This window comes from Bos indicus x Bos taurus, chromosome 18 (genome assembly GCF_003369695.1).
Source record: "Bos indicus x Bos taurus breed Angus x Brahman F1 hybrid chromosome 18, Bos_hybrid_MaternalHap_v2.0, whole genome shotgun sequence".
Taxonomy (NCBI): Eukaryota; Metazoa; Chordata; class Mammalia; order Artiodactyla; family Bovidae; genus Bos; species Bos indicus x Bos taurus.
Window position 1 is genome coordinate 55,332,416 of NC_040093.1, and position 20,685 is coordinate 55,353,100.

General features: G+C 51.3%; 1 protein-coding gene across 1 annotated transcript; it reads right to left on the bottom strand.

The window, feature by feature from the left end:
- Positions 1 to 32: 32 nt before the first annotated feature.
- On the bottom strand, positions 33 to 20,613 carry DNAAF1 (dynein axonemal assembly factor 1). The gene is made up of 12 exons (XM_027513923.1): positions 20,368 to 20,613; positions 18,122 to 18,257; positions 17,569 to 17,660; positions 15,513 to 15,734; positions 14,349 to 14,515; positions 9,867 to 9,988; positions 6,659 to 6,825; positions 5,464 to 5,715; positions 4,245 to 4,354; positions 2,488 to 2,544; positions 1,141 to 1,516; positions 33 to 370 (listed from the first exon to the last, which is right to left on the bottom strand). The coding sequence occupies exons 1-12, from the start codon at positions 20,489 to 20,491 to the stop codon at positions 264 to 266; spliced, it is 1,932 nt and encodes a 643-aa protein (XP_027369724.1). The 5' UTR covers positions 20,492 to 20,613; the 3' UTR covers positions 33 to 263.
- Between the last annotated feature and the right edge of the window lie 72 nt (positions 20,614 to 20,685).

Sequence of the window (20,685 nt, forward strand, 5' to 3'; positions counted from 1 at the left end):
CGTTAGATGATCCAGTAATACAAGGGCTCACGTGGATGCTGAAACGTTTATACCGTGACAGGGTTTCCCCTGGAAGTGACCTGGCTTGTTAGAGGCTTACAGCGTGGGGAGCATGGGGCTGTGCCCACAGGAGAAGGGAACTGGGGCCCATGCCCTCGGCAACCGCAGCTCTCGGAAGGGAAGGGGAGCCCAGGCGAAAGGGTGACCCACCCCTGCTGGGGAGTCAGGCCTGGGCCCGTGCCCGCTGGTACAAGAGCAGAGGCTCAGTCCAGGCCAAATTCAATGTCCTCCCGGTTTTCTCCTGCCTCGGACCCCAGGCGCTCCTCGGGCTCCACCTCAGACTGGACTTCATCCTTCTCTGGGCCGTTTCCTACAGATTAGGCAAGGGGTGGCTCAGTGTTCTGGGGAAGTGTGGTCAGCCCTCACCCCTTCCCGTGTGCCGGCCTCAAGACGGCCGCACAGCGTGGGTCAGAGCAGGGATCGTGTGTGCCAAGGGCTCCCCATGTTGGGTTCACAGTCAGGGAGCATAGTCTCGGCACATGGAGCTACCCCCGTGTGCTTGTGAGCAGCAGGCACTAACCAGCCATCCCAGTGGTGCCTCTCTCTGGTCACGGGCTCAGGCCCCCAGGCTGGCGGGCTGGGTGGTGTGTGGCGAGTGGCTTCTCCTGCCCCGCCCCCTGGGTACTGTGGGCGCTGCCCGCACCTGCTGCGACTCCCTTCCCAGCGGGCACGTCTGTCCCCCGTGCCATTCTGGGCACCCATGTGCGCGGCACCGCCCTTGGGCCAGCTGCTGCCCTGGCCTCGTCCCGTGTGATGAGACTGGCGCCACTGGTCCCCTCCTTCCTTGGTCGGGAAGGGCCGAGCCTGGGGGTGGTGGGGGAGGAGGGCGGCCTGGCAGCTCCTCAGCTCTTTGGCCAGTTACGCTGCAAGCCGCCCAGGTGGGAACACGTGCTCGCAGTGTTCTGGAGTCTCTCCAGAGTCTCTGGAGAGGCTGTGAATGACCCGCCACCACCACTGAGAACGTGGGATTCTGACGACAAAGGCCCAGGTGGCCACTGCTCTGGGCTTGGGTGGTCCACTGTCTGTTTCCCCACCAAGAAGCTTTCGGCCCCTGTGACCTTGAAGGTCAGGGGACATTACCTGGAGCGGGGGCTGGAAGCAGGTCTCCATCGCTGTCCTCAGTGCATGGGGCAGGCACGGCTTCCCCCTCGCAGACTGGGGGCAGGGGCGGTGGTCCTGAGGGCTCCTCGTCATCGCCCAGCTCCTGAATCAGCGGGCGAGGGACCTCACTCGCTTTCCTTTGGGTTTCCGGGTCCCTCTCTGGTGCCACTTTAAGTATGTCTGTGAAGGGCGTCTCGGTCTCCACCCTCCAGGAAGTATCCTTGGGGACTGCAAATATACTGGAAAGCGTGTCCGAGGATGTGTTTTCCAGTGCTAGGAGTGAGATGTCGTCCACGTCAGGCTCGCTGGCGTCGCGCAGGCTCGAGATGGCTGTAATCTTTGGAAAGCACTGCTCCTGTTAAAAGGAAAAGATGTATTGAGCCATGCTGTTTTCACACTGCTGCTGCTGCTGCTAAGTTGCTTCAGTCGTGTCCGACTCTGTGCAACCCCATAGACGGCAGCCCACTAGGCCCCGCCGTCCCTGGGATTCTCCAGGCAAGAACACTGGAGTGGGTTGCCATTTCCTCCTCGTCCCTAAAGTGCATGCTGCTAATTCTGCGTTTCTGTCCATCACACTCTGGCACCACATCAGGACAGCCCCCGGGAACACAGCGCTGACCCCAAGGTGGTCGTGAGCCCTGCGGCCAGGTCTCCACTGGCGCCCCCTCCTCCCTCGGGTCTCCATGGGGCACAGGCCCACCCTCTCTGCTCCTGCTGCACCAGCCCCCACCTGGGTCCTGAACCAGGCATCTGTGAGCCCGGGCTCCTGGCAGGCTGCGCTTGCACCGGCCACCTAGCCCTGCGTTGGTGGTCAGGCCCCCAAAGAACTGGGTTCTGTGTCTGTGTCCTTGCTGTGATCACTGGCTCCCGCCCTGACATTACGCCCCAGGCTTCTCTCTCTCCTTCAGGCCCCGAGGGGCTCTGGTAATGTTGGGGGGAGGATCAGGTCACCTCATGAGACATCCACATCGGGCCCCTGCCCTCTCCTCCCTGCTCTCTCCTTTCCCTGCCTGTGTGTCACTGTCGTACTGGCATTCGCTAGATGAACACACAGAAACGTCAAGGACAGAAAAACCCCAGGTAATGATGTACAGTACATGGTTATTAAAGATCAGTGATAAAAGATGTGTTCCCAAAAAAAATCCCAAGTGGCTAGTTGTAAAACCTCAGAGAAGGGAGCAGCAGTAAACCTTTCCTGAGGTTGAGGTAAAGGCCCCGGGCGTGTGAGGCATCAGGCAGAGCCTGCGACTCCCTGACATACTTGGTCATCCACGGGGCTGGGAGAGGAGGAGGGAAGCGGAACTGCGGGGGTGCAGGTGAGCTCACCCTATCCCGGTCGCCCAGAGATTCGCCGGCATTCACGTCTTCCAAGTCGGGCAGGTCCTGGAAGAGGAAGTGACCCTGGTCAGCGGTAGGGTGCGCGCTCAGCATCCAGTCCTTGGAAGAGACGTGGCCACCCCACCAACCAACCACAGAGTGTGGAGGGGCCCATGGAGCAACCGAGACGCTCGAGCATGTGTGCATGCAGCACACTCACGTGGACACTTGAGACCCGTATACGTGCGGGACACGTGTGGCCACTTGAGCCACGTGTACATGCAGCATACACGTGGCCACTTGAGCTGTGTGTACAGGCAGCACACACACTCCAGGTAACACTCCAGGTACCTGGATCTGGTCAGTGAAAGAGCTTTGTAAGGCGTGACGTGTTTCAAAAATTTCCACCTCGTTCTCCACTTTACTTTGGTATTACCCAGTTCATCTGGGGGGAATCGTATCTCCTACATACAAATAGGGTCCTAGGACCTAGGACCCTACCTGGCACAAAGTGAGTCTCTCTCGAACCTTTCCCAAAACTCGGGTGGGGAGGCGGCGCTTTCCTGTTTTGTGTCTTGGGGTATCTTCATCTGTAGCACCCCAACCTGCTTGTGAGGCAGTCAGATGCCTGGACTCCAGAGCCAGCCTGCCTGGGTTGCTGTTCCTGCTCCACCATTGTCTGGCTGTGTAGCCTTGGGCAAGGTGCTCTACTCTTTATTTCTCAGTTTCCCCGTCTGTAAAATGGGGATGATAACCTACCTCTTAAAGTTACTGGAAGGGTTAAATCAGTCAGTACAAGAGGTATTTAAAGTGGTGCCGGACAAAAAGGAAGAACAGTCGGTGTTAGCGTAGCGTCGGGGTCCTGTATGTGGTGGGTTGTCACACGTTAGGGCTGAAGCGCCCACTTCTGTTGTATCTATATTAGGCCCACTCAGAAAACTGGAAACGCCACTCTGAATGCTGACTGTGCTCAGTTGAACCTTTCTGAGCCACGTGAAATTGTGAAGTTGGGAGTGAAACATGAGTGTAGCAGTTTGTGAAGGAAGCGGGCAGAGGGCAGGCAAAGCCACGCAACACGGTCTGAATGGAAGGACCTCGCTTGTGGGCAGAGAGATGGCTGTCCTCTGGGGAAGCAGGGTGTAAACCTAAAGATGGGGGGACCAGCTCCTACTCCTCACCCCCTAAAGCACAGTTCCCGGGGGTCGTGCCAAACATGCATATCCCCAGGGATGCATTCTCGCGGGCACAGCTTGGAAGGCTGTCATCAGAGTGGACAGGCTGCAGGGAGGAGGACCGTTCCCAAGGATATGATCGGGCCCAAGGTCAGGTGGCCCCCCTGAATCGGCCCTGGGGGACAGGACGCAGGACAGGCCAGGAAGATGGGCAGCTGTCCCGAGAGCACGCAAGGCTCTGCTGATTAAGTGTAGCTTTCCCAGCAGTTCCGTCTATGGCCAGAAGGAGCTGCTGAGTGGGTAACTTCTCGTGGGGAAACGTTTCAAGAGTTTCGTAGATGTAATTCAAGGGGTTCGTCTGGCCAGCTCTCTCGGTCTTGAAGGCACACAGGCATGGATTCCCCACCGCCCACCCCCAGGAGGGCTTACTGACTGCAGATGCTGAGCACTGGGTCTAGGTGGGACCTCCAGGGGAGGCCACGCGCGCCAGCCCACGGGCCCCACTGAGCTCAGGATTCAGAAGGTTTGTGTCTGATCAGACACTGACACCGGCTATGCCTCGCGTGCTCCTCTGCAGGTGCACGGGCTACGTACGTCGATGAAGAGCTGCTCCTTCGTCTCCAGTCTTGTGGCCTCCAGATTTTCAGCTCCATCGGGCTCTGTGCCTGATGCACTTTCAGTGGCCACAGTTTGGGGAGCCAATTCTAAGGACAACAGAGTTACAGTAATCTTGGAGTCTGTTTCATACACAACAGTCAGACGGGCAATTGCAGTTAGGGTGGATTCCAAGAGAAAGGACAGAACCCTTGGGTCTGAAGACCTCCAGCCCTTGTGACAAGAACTAAGGAAAAGGTTATGTGTGAAAGGGAAGGGAAGGGAGAGAGCACCCTCTTTCTACGGCCTGGAGATGGAAGCTCCAGCCAAGAGTCTATGCAAAACATGCAGGAACCTTGGAAAAAGCATGATCGCTCGACTAGGAGATGAAGAAAGAAGGGCCATGGCATCAGTGGGCAAGTTTCACAGCTCCTCCTGCTGCAAGAGTGTCAAGAAGACCTGCGCCATCCTTGCAGGGCTGCCCAGGGAATGTGGGGTCCAGGCGGGGCTCCTCTCTTCCCCTTAGTCCCCCCCTGCTCCTGCCCGCTGCTTCCTCTCCAGCCTCGGTCATCAGAGATGAGTGGCCCCGCTCTGCTCAAGTCATGCCAGTCCACTGTCCACCTTGGGGACTGACTAGGTCCAGTTTGACTCAAGAGCCACACTGGGGCACCCAGTTAGAATGAAACAAGCAAGTGGATTTAGAAGACTTAGTGTCAAAAAGAGGAACCTATCTCATGAATAAATTCATGTTGATTTAAATTATATTCTAGGTGTGTGTGCTCAGTCGCTAACCGGAATCTGACTCTTTGTGACCCCATGGACTGTAGCCCACCAGGCTCCTCTGTCCATGGGATTCTCCAGGCAAGAATACTGGAGGGGGTTGCCATTTCCTCCTCCAGGGGATTTTCCTAACCCAGGAATCAAAACGGCATCTCCTGTATTGGCAGGCAGATTTTTTTTTTTACCACTGCGTCACCTGAGAAAACATATTTTAGGTGTTCTGGGTTCGATAAAATACACTGTTAGTGTCTTGCCCATTTCTTTGAAACACGTTGGACCTGATACTGGAAACGCACTCCGGGCTCCCCTTGTGGTCCTGTTGTGAGGTGGTGTGCGTACATCACCTTACAGACTGAGCAGTCAGGGTGGAAGGCAGTCCGGGGCCCCCAGTTGGGAGCTGCCCCAGGTATAATGCACCTGTGCTTCCTCGACCACCTACCTGCCCAGGCAGCTCTGGGGCTCGCTGGCAGGGCCTCAGAGGGGAGCACCCCTTTTGGCTCCCCGACATCCAGAGGCAGCTCCTCCAGGAGGTTCGGCTCTTCTGGCTTCTCCGGGAATAGCTCATCCTTGGCCTCGAAGCTCTCCTTGACAAACTGCTCTATCTTCTGCCTCGTATCCTTTTCCTGAGGCTCTTCCTCTCCTTCCACTTCGGCGTCCACGTCCCCAGCACCGGCTGGTGTGGGCTCCTCCCCTGAGCACAAGTCCACAGGTGAGCTGGGATGGTCCTAGGAGGACAAGGAAGGACCCGCAGCGAAGGCCGAGGGTGGGCAGTGGGGACCTGCAGCAGGGCGGTCATCAGGGTGCTGGATAAACAGGCTGCACAGCCACCAGGGGGATGCCCAGCACATGCAGTGCCCACACTGGCCCCTGGAAGACTGTACCAGGTGCTCTCAGGAGATGCGGGCTGAGGGACTGGCCTCAGGGCCACGATGTTTGCCCTGGCTTTCCAGCAGGTCAGCAGCGCACACGTGCGCCAAAATGTTAATCAACACCCGACCTGAGGAGATGACACAGGTGTTCATTTGACCATTGTTTGAACAATGTCCTAATTAAACGTTGGAAAAGGGGGGGAAATGCATACAGCAGGAGAATGTCTATTTTATGGGAATGTGAGTGGGCAGAAAGCAATTGAGCTGTGCCACTTTCTTCTATTAAAAAAAAGTATGCACTACACTCATGAGGAAAAGCCAGGAAATGCTCACACTGAACGTTAAGCAGTTCTTGCTGCAAATTCTGTTTGACCCTTGCTTGTCTGTGTTTTCTGTGTGTAGTGTAGTCACAGTTTGTATTTAGGTGAAAAACACTGTCATTTAAAAATACACATGGAGGACTTCCTTGGTGGTCCAGTGGTTAAGACGCCTTGCTTCCACTGCAGGGGGTGTGGGTTCGATCCCTGGAACTAAGATCCCACAAGCCAAAAAAAAAAGGAGGTGCACACAGAGCCCCTGACTCTTTCCTCTTGCATCTAGGAAGAGGACGGGGTTCTTATTAACGTGTCTTGAGCACTGTCCTCAAGTGAGGTCGAGGGAAGACGGATCCATAGGCCTGTGAGCAAAGCGTTCCCGCCCTTGCTCCCACCCCAGGATGAATCTCAGTGGAGCTCGGGGGGGCCCTCCTGTGTCTCGGGCTCACACCTTGCTCCTGGCTTGCTCTCTGCCGCTTCCTCTCCTCCGCCTGGCGCCTGAGGGCCGCTAGGGCCTCGATGCTGTCCGTGATCTTCTTCCGCTCTCTCATCTCCCACTGCTGTCTCTCCTCCTTCTCAGCTGCATACCCTCCCCGGGCCCAGGCCTCTGCGCAAGCTCTGTTTAGGAGGATTAAAAACAAAAAACAAACCCCAGACCCCAAAAGTCAGAGAGGCGGTGGGCGGGGGGGTGGGGTGCTGAACTGTCACAGGTTAACAGTAAATCCAAAACATATACTCTCTGACCAAACTTGCTCTTTTTCCCCAAAATCAAACTAAAGGCACAGAGGGCATGTGACTCTAAGGAGACATACTAACACAGGCACAGTTTCATCTTGAAAGTTCTAGTGGTTTGTAAAGCCCGTCTGGCTATAAGGTCAAAAGCACGTGTGACAAAAGCAAAAAAAATAAGGCGAACTCCACCAAAATTAAAAAGGGGTGTCATGTAAAGAATCCCGTAAATAAAAGAACCCACGGAAAGTGAGAAAACAGCTGCAAATCAGACCCCTGCCTGGGGTTGTATCTAGACTACATGTAGACCTATTACAGCTCACACAAAGTCTACACAACCTGAAGATGGGCAAAGGTTAAAAGAAACCGCACTGGGAGAAAACACTCGGAAGAAAGTTAACCGCTAGATGGCTTGCCATCTAAAACATACAAAGTGTTCTAAAAGTGGACAAAAGAACTGGACCCCTCACCAAGAAGTTAGGTAGAAAATAATCTCATCGTTGGGTGACGTCAGGAGAGTGCAAACCTAACCACTTGACACCCAGTGGATCGGCTAAAAGCCAGAGCGCTGACAACACCAAAGGCTGGGAGGATGTGGGGGCAACAGGAGTGCTCCTTCATGGCTGGTGGGAATGCAAAATGGAGCAGCCATCTCGGGAGACAGTTTGCCAATTTCAAAGCAAAGATCATCTTACCGTATAATCCAGCAATCATGCTCCCAAGTATTTCTCAAATGAGTTAAGAACAAATGTCCACACACACACACGCACACACCTGCACACGAATATTGATAGCAGCACTGTTCACGACAGCCAAAAAGTGGAAGCAACCCTAATGTCCCTCAACTGATAAAACGTGGCCTTCCCAAACGGGAGATTATTTCACAGTGTTATTTTGGAAGCATTTACTGACGCAGGCTGTAATGTGGGTGAACCTTAAAAATATGCTCAGTGGAAGAAGCCGGTCACAAAAGACCACGTATCATATGACTTCATCTATATATAATGTCCTGAGTAGGCAAATACATATTGGCTCAGTGGTAGATCTGAGCCTGCCAATGCAGGAGACACAAGAGACATGGGTTTGATCCCCGAGTTGGGAAGATCCCCTGGAGGAGGAAATGGCCACTCCCATACTCTTGCCTGAAAAATTCCATGGACAGATAAGCTTGGTGGGCTATAGTCCGTGGGGTCACAAAGAGTTGAACATGACTCATCACACAGCACACAGCATATGCAGTGTCCAGAGTAGTCTAATCCACAGAGATAGAAAGTAGCTTTGTGGTTGTTGGGGCTGTTAGAGGTGGGTTGGGGAATGACTGCTAATAAGTAAGGGTTACTTTGGGGAGTGATAAAAGTATTTTAGAATTGACTGTGGGGGTGGTTGGACAACTCTGAATATACTGAAAAACCATTGAATTGTACACTTGAAGTGAGCAGGCTGTTCTAGGGGCCAGAGATAAGTAGGTCTGTTCTAGGCTGTTCTAGGGGCCAGAGATAAGGGGTCTCCCTGCAAAGGGCCCAGCTCTTACACGTTCCTGCTGGTCGCGCTGCCCCAGGGTGCAGCAGGGAGCTCACATTCCCTGCCCCGCCTCCCGCCCCGCCCCGGGACAGCCGAGAGTTCCCATTGGTTCTCTCCTGCTTGAGTTCCACCTAATACTAACAGATACTCACAAAGACCTCGAGGTCGGTTTTGTCTCCACTTTTCGGAGACAGCCTGAGGCTGGGGAGGTTGGCAAGCTTGACTAGGGGCATAAGACCTGCAGCTGCAGAGCTGGGCTTTGCAGTCCGCCCGCAGGCCCTGCACGCCCGCTGTCTGCCTTAATGCCCAGGGCTGGGTGCCAGGGAACTGGGAGCATCTCGGCCCGACTGCGCACAAGCAGGGATCCTGGCTGTCTCACCTGGACCGGGTGGAGGCTCTCCCTTTGAAATTTGTGTTAGTTTGACTAAAATTTGTGAGTTCAAGTGTGTTTTTAAATGTCGGGTAATTCAAGCTTCAGATTGCACTTCCTTTCAGGCCATCCCAGTTACTGAGGTTTTATTCTAAGCTGGAATGAATAGCAGCCTCAATCAAAAGGTAAATTAAAAACCCAGATCAAAGCAGTGATGATACACATGGCAGCCCCGGGTTCAATATTCCCGATATGCAAAGAGCTCTTAATGAAACAGAGCTTCCCTGGTGGCTCAGATGGTAAAGAATCTGCCTGCAATGCAGGAGACCCGGGTTTGATCCCTGGGTTGGGAAGATCCCCTGGAGAAGGAAATGGCAACCCATTCCAGTATTCTTGCCTGGGAAACCTCATGGACAGAGGAGCCTGGCGGGCTACAGTCATGGGTCACAAAGAGTCAGAAACGATTGAGCGATTATCACTTATGAATCAATACGAAAAATCTCCCCAAAAGGAAATTGGAAAGAGGTCATGAATGCAATACTCACAGAGGAGGAAACTTTAAATGTCCGACAAAGGTGGTAAAAACGATCAAATTCATCTGTTACCCCAAAATGCAAATGACGTACTATCTTCATTCATCAATTAACCTGGCTACATTTTTTTTTAACATGGCTGTGTCTGGGAAAGTTATAAACGATACAAACATTCTAGAAACTATAAGTGCCTTTTAAAAGTCTTAAACTACAGTCTTTAATCCAGCAATACAACTCAGAATTCCACCCTAAGGAAATAACTAGCCATGGGATCAGAGACTTTATATAGAAGGATAATTATCAAAGGATTATGAAAAAAATCCAGGAATAAGTGCTTAAAACAGAGAATTTCCTATTATAAACAGTCACGTAAGCCATTAAACTTACCTCACTGGAATATATAAGAGACGTGTGGGAATGCTCAAAAATCAGAAAATTTAAAAACTTACCTGTTGAGCATGCTCAACTGTTACATAGTGTTACTAAAAGGCTTTTTGCTCCCGTACCTGTCCTTGGGAAAAACTGGTCTGTCATCCAGGTATGTTAAATGTTTTAGCCGGACGGTGAGTGTCCTTCGGTAGTTGGGGATGTTCTTAATCACCGGGTTCCCCATCAGATTCAGCACACGCTGGAAGCACACAGGCAGAACCACATTAGGCACTGAGAAACAGATGCAGTTAAAACATTTCACTTGTGTGTTGCGCTGAGAAGAAATACAAAGACAGGGAGTGTCGACATGAAATCTTGAAGACAGTCTCAGAGAAGCCGGGGCTGTCACTGCTCCTGTGCCATCAGAACCGTCCTGAGAATCAGGTATCCCTTTCTCTACTTGAACTTGAACTCTCACTGTCCTTCCAGAACAGTGCTGGAAAACCTTCCTGGAGCCTTTCCCGAGGGTGGTGATTTTGCTCGCCCAATCTCTTTTACTGGAACTAATCTCTGATCGTTTTTCTGTCCTTCCCAGCCAGGACCCGTTTTAAGAAAATGCACACAGCTGCTGGACAGATAAGAGATGGTGATCAGGGGACAGGATGCAGAGCACTCTCTAAGCTACCCCGAGGCTCCTTCTTGCCAGGCTTACAGGTCTCCTGGACGTCAAGCCGGGACTAGGAGAGGGACAGCGCAGAGCAGTGCCAGTGTGCCGTCCCCCCGTCCTTAAATCCTGTCACCTCCTCTCCAGGAGGGGGATCTGTCAAGGTGACATGTGGGTGAAGCATTTAAAATGGGTTTGCCTAAGCTGGTGAAATGGTTTTTGTATCTAAATTGCTTTCTGTTGTTGGAGAAAATAAATACATTGTGAACTGGTTAGTTTAGCATTTTCCAAACTTCATTCTCATCTGGCCGTCATGGTTCTTGTCACATGTTCAAGTGACCTGTCCTGTAGGGCTGGGTGTCGGGAGCAGTGCGCCCTAGGGGCGGGCACTAAACAGCTGTGCACGCACGTGTGCACGTGTGTGTGGAGAATGTAGAAGCCACCAGAAAACAACCACGAGACAGACTGTTGTTATTTCCCCCCAACCCCTGCCTGCAGCAAACTCATCTGCTGCAATCCTAACCCCAGCGCCTCAGAATGTGACTGCATTTGGAGACAGGGTCTTAGAAGAGGTGATCAAGATTAAATGATGTCACTGGGGTGAGCCCTGATCCCATAGGTCCTTGTACAAGGAGGAGATTGGGAGACAGACTGTGAAGGCCACGTGAGGACTCAGGGAGAAGATAACTGTCTACACGCCAAGGAGAGAGGCCTCAGGAGAAAGCAAGCCTGCCCCACACCTTGATTTAGGACTTCTAGCCTCCGGAATAATGAGAAAATAAATTTCTATAATTTAAAACACCCAGCCTGGTACTTTGTTATGACAGCCAGGCCCCCCAGAAAAGGATTACTATTCAGCTGTGTATTATCATGCCATATGCTAGTGACTACGTGAATGGTAAACTAGTTCTTGGTGCCAGTCTGCTTTGCAGATTACTCCTGAACTATGCTCTCCTAATATCAATAACCTCAGATATGCAGATGACACCACCTTTATGACAGAAAGCGAAGAAGAACTAAAGAGCCTCTTGATGAAAGTGAAAGAGGAGAGTGAAAAAATTGGCTTAAAACTCAACATTGAGAAAACTAAGATCATGGCATCTGGTCCCATCACTTCATGGCAAATAGATGGGGAAACAATGGAAACAGTAATAGACTTTATTTTGGGGGGCTCCAAAATCACTGCAGATGGTGACTGCAGCCATGAAATTAAAGGACACTTGCTCTTTGGAAGAAAAGTTATGACCAACATAGACAGCACATTAAAAAGCAGAGACATGACTTTGCCAACAAAGGTTCGTCTAGTCAAAGCTATGGTTTTTCCAGTGTTCATGTATGGATGTGAGAGTTGGACTACAAAGAAGGTTGGATGGCAAAGAACTGATGCTTTTGAACTGTGGTGCTGGAGAAGACTCAAGATTCCCTTGGACTGCAAGGAGATCCAACCAGTCCATCCTAAAGGATATTAGTCCTGAATATTCATTGGAAGGACTGATGCTGAACCTGAAACACCAATACTTTGGCCATCTGATGCGAAGAACTGACTCATTAGAAAGGACCATGATGCTGGGAAAGATTGAAGGCAGGAGGAGAAGGGGATGACAGAGGATGAGGTGGTTGGATGGCATCACTGACTCAATGGACATGAGTTTGAGTAAACTCCGGGAGTTGGTGATGGACAGGGAGGCCTGGCGTGCTGCAGTCCATGGGGTCACAAAGAGTTAGACATGACTGAGTGACTGAACAGAACTAAACTGATGCTTTCCTTACTGTTTTTCTTTTAAATGGATTCACTTTTCCCTCGCTTACCCAGGCCTTAAGCAGGAAACAATGACCTGAGGGTTTTCGTGTGCTATTTGGAAAATATTTTTTCCTAGTACACATGACAACACATACACACTGAATAGCAAGGAAATGGTCCCAGGCTGCTGGGGTTGAGGCTAGAGGATACAGGAGCTGCCTGCAGGGGCTGCCATGGGCTGGAAGATGGGAGCACTCAAGCACCCAAATTCAAATGACAGAAAGGTTAAGTCACTCCAAATACTGTATCTTTAAATCTATCTGTCCACAGTGATAAAGAAAAACCCTTCACTGTCATCTTTAGAGGTCCCTATGTTCTGGATCCATTTCTCTGAAAACTGATACATAAAAAGAAAAACAAAGACATCTTCATCCCAGTGTTTTCTGCATACACTTTACACTAGGGATGTAAATTGTTGATGAGCAAAAGTGCTCTTTGTGGAAGCATCGCCGCTAAGAAAGGCAGAAGGAGTGAGAGAATTAGAATATGATCCCTGAGCGACTGCTAAGGAACTCACACAGGGAGGCAGTGTGCCTGGGAGCTGCAGTCGGGGGATGGGAGGCCAAGAGCTGGATCAGACTGAAGCTGGATCAGACTGACAGCAGTCAAACCCACTAGTGACGCTTAAAGTCACAACAAGAGGCAACCAGGTGTTACACTTGCCCTGACTGATGCCACAGCTGACCTCAGGGCTGTATTCTGAGCCTGGATCTGACCAGGCCTCTGGCTCCATCATCATTTTACAGGAGATACTGGAGACAGCAGAACACGTTAGACCACACCATGAGGATGCAGTCAACTGAATCCAGGGTGTGGCCGACATCCAGAGGGACCCGGTTTCTTCAGCAGATTCTTGGCGGGGGGGTGGTGGCAGGGAGAGGAAGAGACAAGCGGGGTGGGCTGTGATGAGATGCATAATCCAAATACAATGTGTGGGTCTGGTTTGGATTGGTAAAATCTGATGGTCTTAAAGCTCGACATTCAGAAAACTAAGATCATGGTATCCAGTCCCATCACTTCATGGCAAATAGATGGAGAAATAGTGGAAACGGTCCCATCACTTCATGGCAAATAGATGGAGAAACAGAGGAAACAGTGAGAGACTATTTTTTTGGGCTCCAAAATCACTGCAGATGGTGACCACAGTACTCTTTGAAAGGAAAGTTATGACCAACCCAGACAGCAAGACATTCATTTGCTAACAAAGATCCATCTAGTCAAGGCTATGGTTTTTCCAGTGGTCATGTATGGATGTAAGTGCTGGACTATAAAGAAGTCTGAGTGCCGAAGAATTGATGCTTTCAAACTGTGGTGTTGGAGAAGACTCTTGAGAGTCCCTTGGATTGTAAGGAGATCCAACCAGTCCATCCTAAAGGAAATCAGTCCTGGGTGTTCATTGGAGGGACTGATGTTGAAGCTGAAACTCTAATACTTTGGCCACCTGATGCGAAGAGCTGGCTCATTTGAAAAGACCCTGATGCTGGTTAATATTGAAGGTGGGAGGAGAAAGGGACGACAGAGGATGAGATGGTTGGATGACATCACTGACTCAATGGACATGAGTTTGGGTAAACTCCAGGAGTTGGTGATGGACAGGGAAGCATAGCATGCTGTGGTCTGTGGGGTCACAAAGAGTCAGACACGACTGAGCCACTGAACTGAACTGAATCCAATGGTCAAAACACATGCTTGAGGCAAATGGAGAAAATTGGACATAGACTGGGTATTAACTGTCATTCTGATACTATTTTAGGTATAATAACAGTACTGTAATGATGTTTTTAAAAAGTCATTATCTGTCAGGAATACACACTGAAATTGTAGGTGAAATGACACAGCATTTGGCATTTAAAACACAGCAGCTAAAAATAGAGAGGAAAAGTGTGATGGGTGTTCAGAAGGCGGGGAGAAAGGAAGAGGGGAGGGAGGGGAGAAGAAAAGAGATTTGCTGCCTACAGAACACAAGGGGACACAAGTTGTGTCCGGGGGCTTGTCCCCCACCTCCACTCCCCACCACGCAGCACTCAGGGTCTTTCCCGACCAGGGACTGAACCCATGCCCGCTGCCCTGGGAGCTCGGAGTCACAACCACTGGGCCACCAGAGAAGTCTCTGGTGTGCGTGTTTCTTTCTATTTTTGTTTGTTTGTTTTTTACCAAGTCAGGCATGCTCTCAAGAACCCTCAAGATCTCGGGGTCGCTCAGCTTGTTGTGGGAAAGGTCAAGGACGCAGAGTCTGGCACACTCCCTGAGATGCTGAATGTCCTCCACGGTCTCTAAGTGGTTGTGCGCCATCTGGAGTGTGTTCAGGACTGGCAGGCAGGCTGGAAGGGGGAGTGGACAGAGGTGAGTGACATGGGCAGCAAAGAAAATGTTTAGACCCACTTGCAGGGAAGAGCGGTGAACACGAGTCTAGACAACGACACCATTGCCAATACCCCCACGCCCACCACCCCCACCCCACCACCGCCACCAGTAACCACCAGCCATCAACCACCAAACACCACCCCCACCACCAACCACCAACCACCACCCCCACCCCCACCACCAACCACCAACCCCACCCCACCCCCAACCACCAACCACCACTCCCATCCCCACCCCTACCACCCACCACTAACCATCAATGCCACCCCCACCCCCCCACCCCCCAACCACCACCCCCACCACCCACCACCCACCACCAACCCCCACCCCCACCCCACCCCCACCCCCACCACCCAACACCCCCACCCCCACCACCAACCACCACCAACAACCAAGCACCAACCACCACCCCCACCCCACCCCCCCACCCCCAACCACCCACCACCACCCCCACCCCCACCCCCAACCACCAACCATCAACCCCGCCACCCCCACTCCCACCACCAACCACCACCACCCACCACCACTCCCCCCAACCACCAACCATCAACCCCACCCCACCCCCAACCAACCACCACCCCAACCCCCGCTTACCACCAACCACCAACCATCAACGCCACCCCCACGCCACCCCCACCCCTACCACCAACCACAAACCATCAACCACCACCTGCACCACTCACCACCACCAACCACCAACCCCACCCCCCACCACCACCCCCACCCCACCCCCCACCACCACCCCCACCCCCACCACCAACCACCACCCCCACGCCCCCACCAACCATCAACCACCACCCCCACACCCCCACCCCCACAGCCACCCCCACTACCACCCACCACCCCCACCCCCACCAGCCACCACCCCACCCCAAACACCAGCCACCACCCCCACCCCCACCCCCACCCCCCAACCCCACCACCGCCGCTGCCGCTGCGGTGGGTCCTTCTTACAAAGGTTTTCGATGGTCTTAATGTAGTTGTTGCTGATGTTGAGAGCATCCAGTTTCTGCAGAGGTTCTAGGTTCTCGATCTTATGGAGCAAGTTCACTTGTAAGAAGAGGCAGCGCAGTTCCGTCTGGGCCTCGAGATTCTCAATTTTCTGGATGCCGTTGCACTCCAACCAGAGGCAGCGCAGCCCCGTGTACTCTTCTAGGTTCTCAATGCGGTCAAAGCCTGGTGGGAAGGAAGTGGGTATTTGTTGGGCTCCCACACACACAGAGGCACAGGTCTCACTGTCTTTTATGCCTACTCGCCTTGGAGAAGGAAATGGCAACCCACTCCAGTATTCTTGCCTGGAGAATCCAATGGACAGAGGAGCCTGGTGGGCTAGGGTCCATGGGGTCACAAAGAGCCAAACACGACTGATGCGACTCAGCACGCAGGCACACACGCCCAGCATCCACACATTCCTCCTTAGGCACACCACCGCCTCTTTGAGAACCCGCGTCCTGATCCTTGCCCCGTGGCTCTCTGCAGGGAGCTGGTCGTGCTGAGCCACATGGGGCCAACCTTCAGGAACCCTGCGGAGCTTTGGCTGGCTCTACTGGAAAGAGTTAACTTTCTTCGAGAATTGCCAGCCTGGTAGGGGGGAGCCTAACTTCCCTTCTCGCCTCGGAGTAGGTGGGAGTGAGGCAGGTGCCCTGCCTGAAATGAATGAGCACAAGGGAACGCAGGGCTTCAGAAGGGGGAGAGGCAGCCTCGTGAAGACATGCGGTGAGAAAATCCAGTGGTACCTGAAGCCACTGCAAACTTCGGGTCTGGCTTTCTGGTATGGCTCAGTTTTATGAGCCACGTTTAAGGAGAGGAAAACCAACATTTTTGTTTCCTTGAGTAACTCGTTATAGATTTGTACTTCACGGTTCGTCTGCTGTTGCCAAATGTTTTGAAAGTCATTTGGTTGCCTGAAAAGTTTTAACCGGAAGTTTGTGGGTTTTTTTTTTTTTTGGCTGTGCTGGGTCCTAGTTGTGGCATGTGGGATCTAGTTCCCTGACCAGGGATCAGACCCGGGCGCCCTGCGTTGAGAGTGCAGGATGTTAGCCACCGGGCCACCAGGGAAGTCCCAAACCCAAAGTTTTTATGAAGAAAGGGTGAAAGCAACGGTGAGGCAGAATCACCCGACTAAATCATTCCCAGGTCCTGACCCTCAGAAACAGTATCAAATAATAATTTCCTAAGTTGGTAGGCATGGGGTTAATTTGCTAGGCAGCAGTAGATAATATAGGCACCTCTCTCGTCTTCTTCTTCCCACCTCTTAAATACGGGTCCCCTGGGGTCTGCCCTCCTGTGTCATCTCATCACTGCTACACCTAGACACTGAGAGGAGGATTTGGGAGGGGGCAATGTGGATGTGAGGAGACCAACTAGGGGTCCTTCCCCACCTTTAAAGGATATTGCAGCTGCAGCCCTCCGTGAATCTCCCTGGCACAGTGTGAATCTCCTCATGGTGGCCGACTGTCCCCCAAGACACCAAGAGCATCCTCAGCATATCCATCTTTGTATCTCCAGCACTGCGCCCTGTGCCGGCCCACAGAAGGCTCTCAGTAAACTTTTACTGAATAAAGGGCCACGTGGATGGCCCAATGAAGCAGGTTGACCGTCCCAAATTCAGCATCAACCGGGAGTTATTGCTCTGCTTTGTCACTGCGAGGAAGAGCCCTGTCTATGAACCTGAACTTAAGTTGATGTGTGACCATTGGACACCACCACAGTCCTTCACAATGTGTCTCTCCCAACTGCAGAGTATTTACATGTAGTTAGTGGTCTGGGAAACTATGAGTCCTTTAGCAAATACAAATAAAAGATGCCAGTATGTTTCCCTGGAACTCATATAAACTCTAGTCATATAAGACTCTTTCTTCCAAGAAATGTTATTGCTTTCCCATGCATCTCCACTAAACCTTGAAATTTCTGCTTAAATGTAAGAACTCTAGACGATCCCTGTGAGTAATTCTTTATACTGCTAGGCCTTTCCATCTGACACAAGGTACCTCCTCCACCCGATCCTTACCTTTATAGTGTAAATACAGCGTATCATTCAGTGCTGGGGTAATGTAAAGCTTGTGCTGCTTGCAAAGCTTTTGCAGAAACTTTTTAGTCATTCTGTCAAATGAAAAACATGAACCAGAAATTGATTTCAGTTTGTCAGCTGTAAGATATATCCCGTAAATTCTTTGCCACATCCATTCCGTCTCCAAATTCCACAACCTTCTGTATGCCTGATGACACTGCTTGTTTGTAGCTTTCAGGGCCTCATCCAATATTGTGAATTTCAGCATTCTTAAAAATTGCAGTGTATGTTCTTATAGAAATATCTTTGTGTCATCAAGAACTCCTAATGTGTGCCTCTCTCCAGGTTTGGCATTAAAGTTTAATAGATTGCAGTTAGTTATGCGACTCTGACTCATAACTAACCATCCTGACTCTGCTACTAATCCTCAGACAAGGGGCTGTCTAGTTAATCTTCATGAGCCCCAATTTCCTTATCTGGACAAAGGGGTGATCATCACATCTACCTTAATGTGTAAAAGTGTGCTGGGAGTGGTGGCAGCACGCCCACGTACCTGGCGCCACGATCCTCCTTGTCGGCTCTTTGGTGTGCTAAGCGACCATCTGACCAGCTGTCACCACTCTGCTTCTGCTCACTGAGGCAGGAAGTGTTCAAAGGACCCACACACGTTTCCTTAGGATCATTCATTTCTGTAAGATAAGAGATTGGTTCTGTAGAGAGCAAGAAATGTATAAAAAAAATTTCCCTCTACTTCAACTTGATGAATAATTGTCTGCTTTTAGTGTACAATCAGTACTCTTTAAATGTATCACAATTTTTAAAGCATTGTTAAGGATTATGAGAATTTCACTTCTAGGCAGATCTTTGAAAAAAGCTCTTGTACAGATGGACAAGCGGATGTGTGCAAACATACTCACTTCTGCAGTATTTGTAATAGCCAAAACCAGTTAACAATGCAAATGTCCATTCACAGGGACAGGTTAAATAAAGCAATGGGTCATTATTCTGCCTTGCAATAGAATGCACAGATAGGGAAAGAGAGAGACAGACATGACTGAAAGAATCCACACAAAATTCTAGAGGAGGGGAAAATGCAGTGGGAGTAGAAATAGTGGTGGGGTAGGGCAAAAAACATCAAATATATCTGAAATGTTCTCTTTCTCTTTAGAAATATTTATTTGTGCTGGATCTTAGTTGTGGCATGTGAGATCTTCAGTCTTCATTGTGCCAGGTGGGATCTTTAGTTGCGGTATTGTGAGATCTAGTTTTCTGACGAGGGATTGAACCTGGGTCCCCTGTGTTAGGAGCGTGGAGTCTTAGCCAGTGGACCACCAGGGAAGTCCCCCAATGCATTTAATCTTAAGAGCTGTTTGCTGCTGCTCTCTGGGTGTCCCTGTAGACTACCTAGAGATTAAACATTCTGTGTGTGGGACCATGTCTTACAGTTCCCCATTTCCCACTGCCTACAATACCCAGCTGCAAGAGGCACCAGATGATGGTTTGGGGTAATAAAGAATGTGTGAGCGTGAAAGTCACTCAGTCGTTTCCGACTCTTTGCGACCCCATGCACTATACGGTCCATGGAATTCTCCAGGCCAGAATACTAGAGTGGGTAGCCTTTCCCTTCTCCAGGGGATCTTCCCAACCCAGGGATTGAACCCAGGTCTCCTGCATTGCAGGTGTATTCTTTACCAGTTGAGCTACAAGGGAAGCCCAATAAAGAATAGGTGCTCAATATATATAATAATTGATTGGTTATATTAATACCAAAACTACCATTTATTACTGACCCACTGTATGCAAGTCACTCTAATTATAACTATCCCGGCTTGCGGAAGATGAGACTGCCCTAGAGAGCGGTTAAACTCTGGGCAAACCGCCATAAAACTGGCAAGTTGCAGAGGGGTAGTGTCAACCCAGAGTAACTTGGTCCAAACTGTGTGTCCATAGCACAACATGGCTTCCCTATAGCAACTCATACAGGGCTTGCCTGGACAGTCATTGCTTACAATTGTTGGCTGGGTTCAAAAAATGAAACACAAATCAAGCAGTTTCTTTATCAGTCCCTAAAAGGTTTCCCTTATGATTGAAGCCAAGCAGCAGGAGAGGCTATCTTCTAAGCCTATTCAGGAAAACTTTGGTGAGGAGTCACCAGGTGATCCCAGAAACACCAGCTCATCATTCATTCTGTCCACCACAGATCAGGCACTGGACTGGACACTGCCAATTCATTTGGGGTGTCTGCCCTGACATAGCTTGCCATCCAGAGGGAGAGAGAGCCTTTGATCTTACATGGTGAAGGAAATGAAGGGATACATTCAAAAGCTGGGTTGTGAGGGGAATGGTGTCTTGGGTGAGGGCTTGGGCTCTTGGTGTCAGACTGTCCAAGCATAAGTCTGTTCTACCATTGACTGGCTGAGGGTAATCTGTTTGGAGCAAGTTCTTTAACTTCTTTAAATTCCAGGTAAATTACCTGTGTGACCTGGCAAGAGGAGTGCCTACCGCAGAGGGCTGGCCTATGGTTGGAATGTGGTGAGTGCATGGTACATAATCTTCAGTGAGTGTGGGCCGCCGCTGTTATTATTTTTTGGCCGCGTCTTGTGACATGCAGGATCTTAGTTCCCCTATCAGGGATGGAAACCCATGGAACCAGCAGTGGAAGCTTGGAGTCTTAACCACTGGACCGCCAGGGAAGACCCTGTTATTATTATTACGGTTACTGCTGGCAGTGAAGACCAGGTATGTGGTGCTGGGCGCAGCCCGTCGTCCCCCTCGCCTCCCTGGGGCGGTAGTCTGCACCTTCCTTGCGGCCACCTTCGCCTGCGTTCCCGTGGTCACCAGCCGACTCCTCCACACCAGGCTCCTGCGCGCACTCTTGCTCCGCTACCCCGTCCACCACAGGCTCTGAGGCCTCGGGGTGCATGTTTATTTCGGAAACACCGAACACCCCGTAGCAGTGGGAGCCCGGTTCCGCGGGATCGCTATGGCCCCTAACCCACCAGGCCACTGGAGCCCGGGTCGTTGGCTGCCCAACGCTTCTCTGGTCTCCACGGCAACCGCTGCACACGCGCACTCGGGCGGGCCTGAGCGGCGGAACGCCGGGGGCGGGTCCAGCAA

Excerpts from the sequence above, each read along its gene's own strand:
- DNAAF1 (XM_027513923.1), bottom strand. The coding sequence starts at position 20,491 with ATGCACCCCGAGGCCTCAGAGCCTGTGGTGGACGGGGTAGCGGAGCAA. Across the intron at positions 4,355-5,463 it reads CCCCAGAGCTGCCTGGGCAG|AATTGGCTCCCCAAACTGTG; the intron begins GTAGGTGGTCGA and ends TGTTGTCCTTAG. Across the intron at positions 2,545-4,244 it reads AGGAGCAGCTCTTCATCGAC|GACCTGCCCGACTTGGAAGA; the intron begins GTACGTAGCCCG and ends TTCCTCTTCCAG.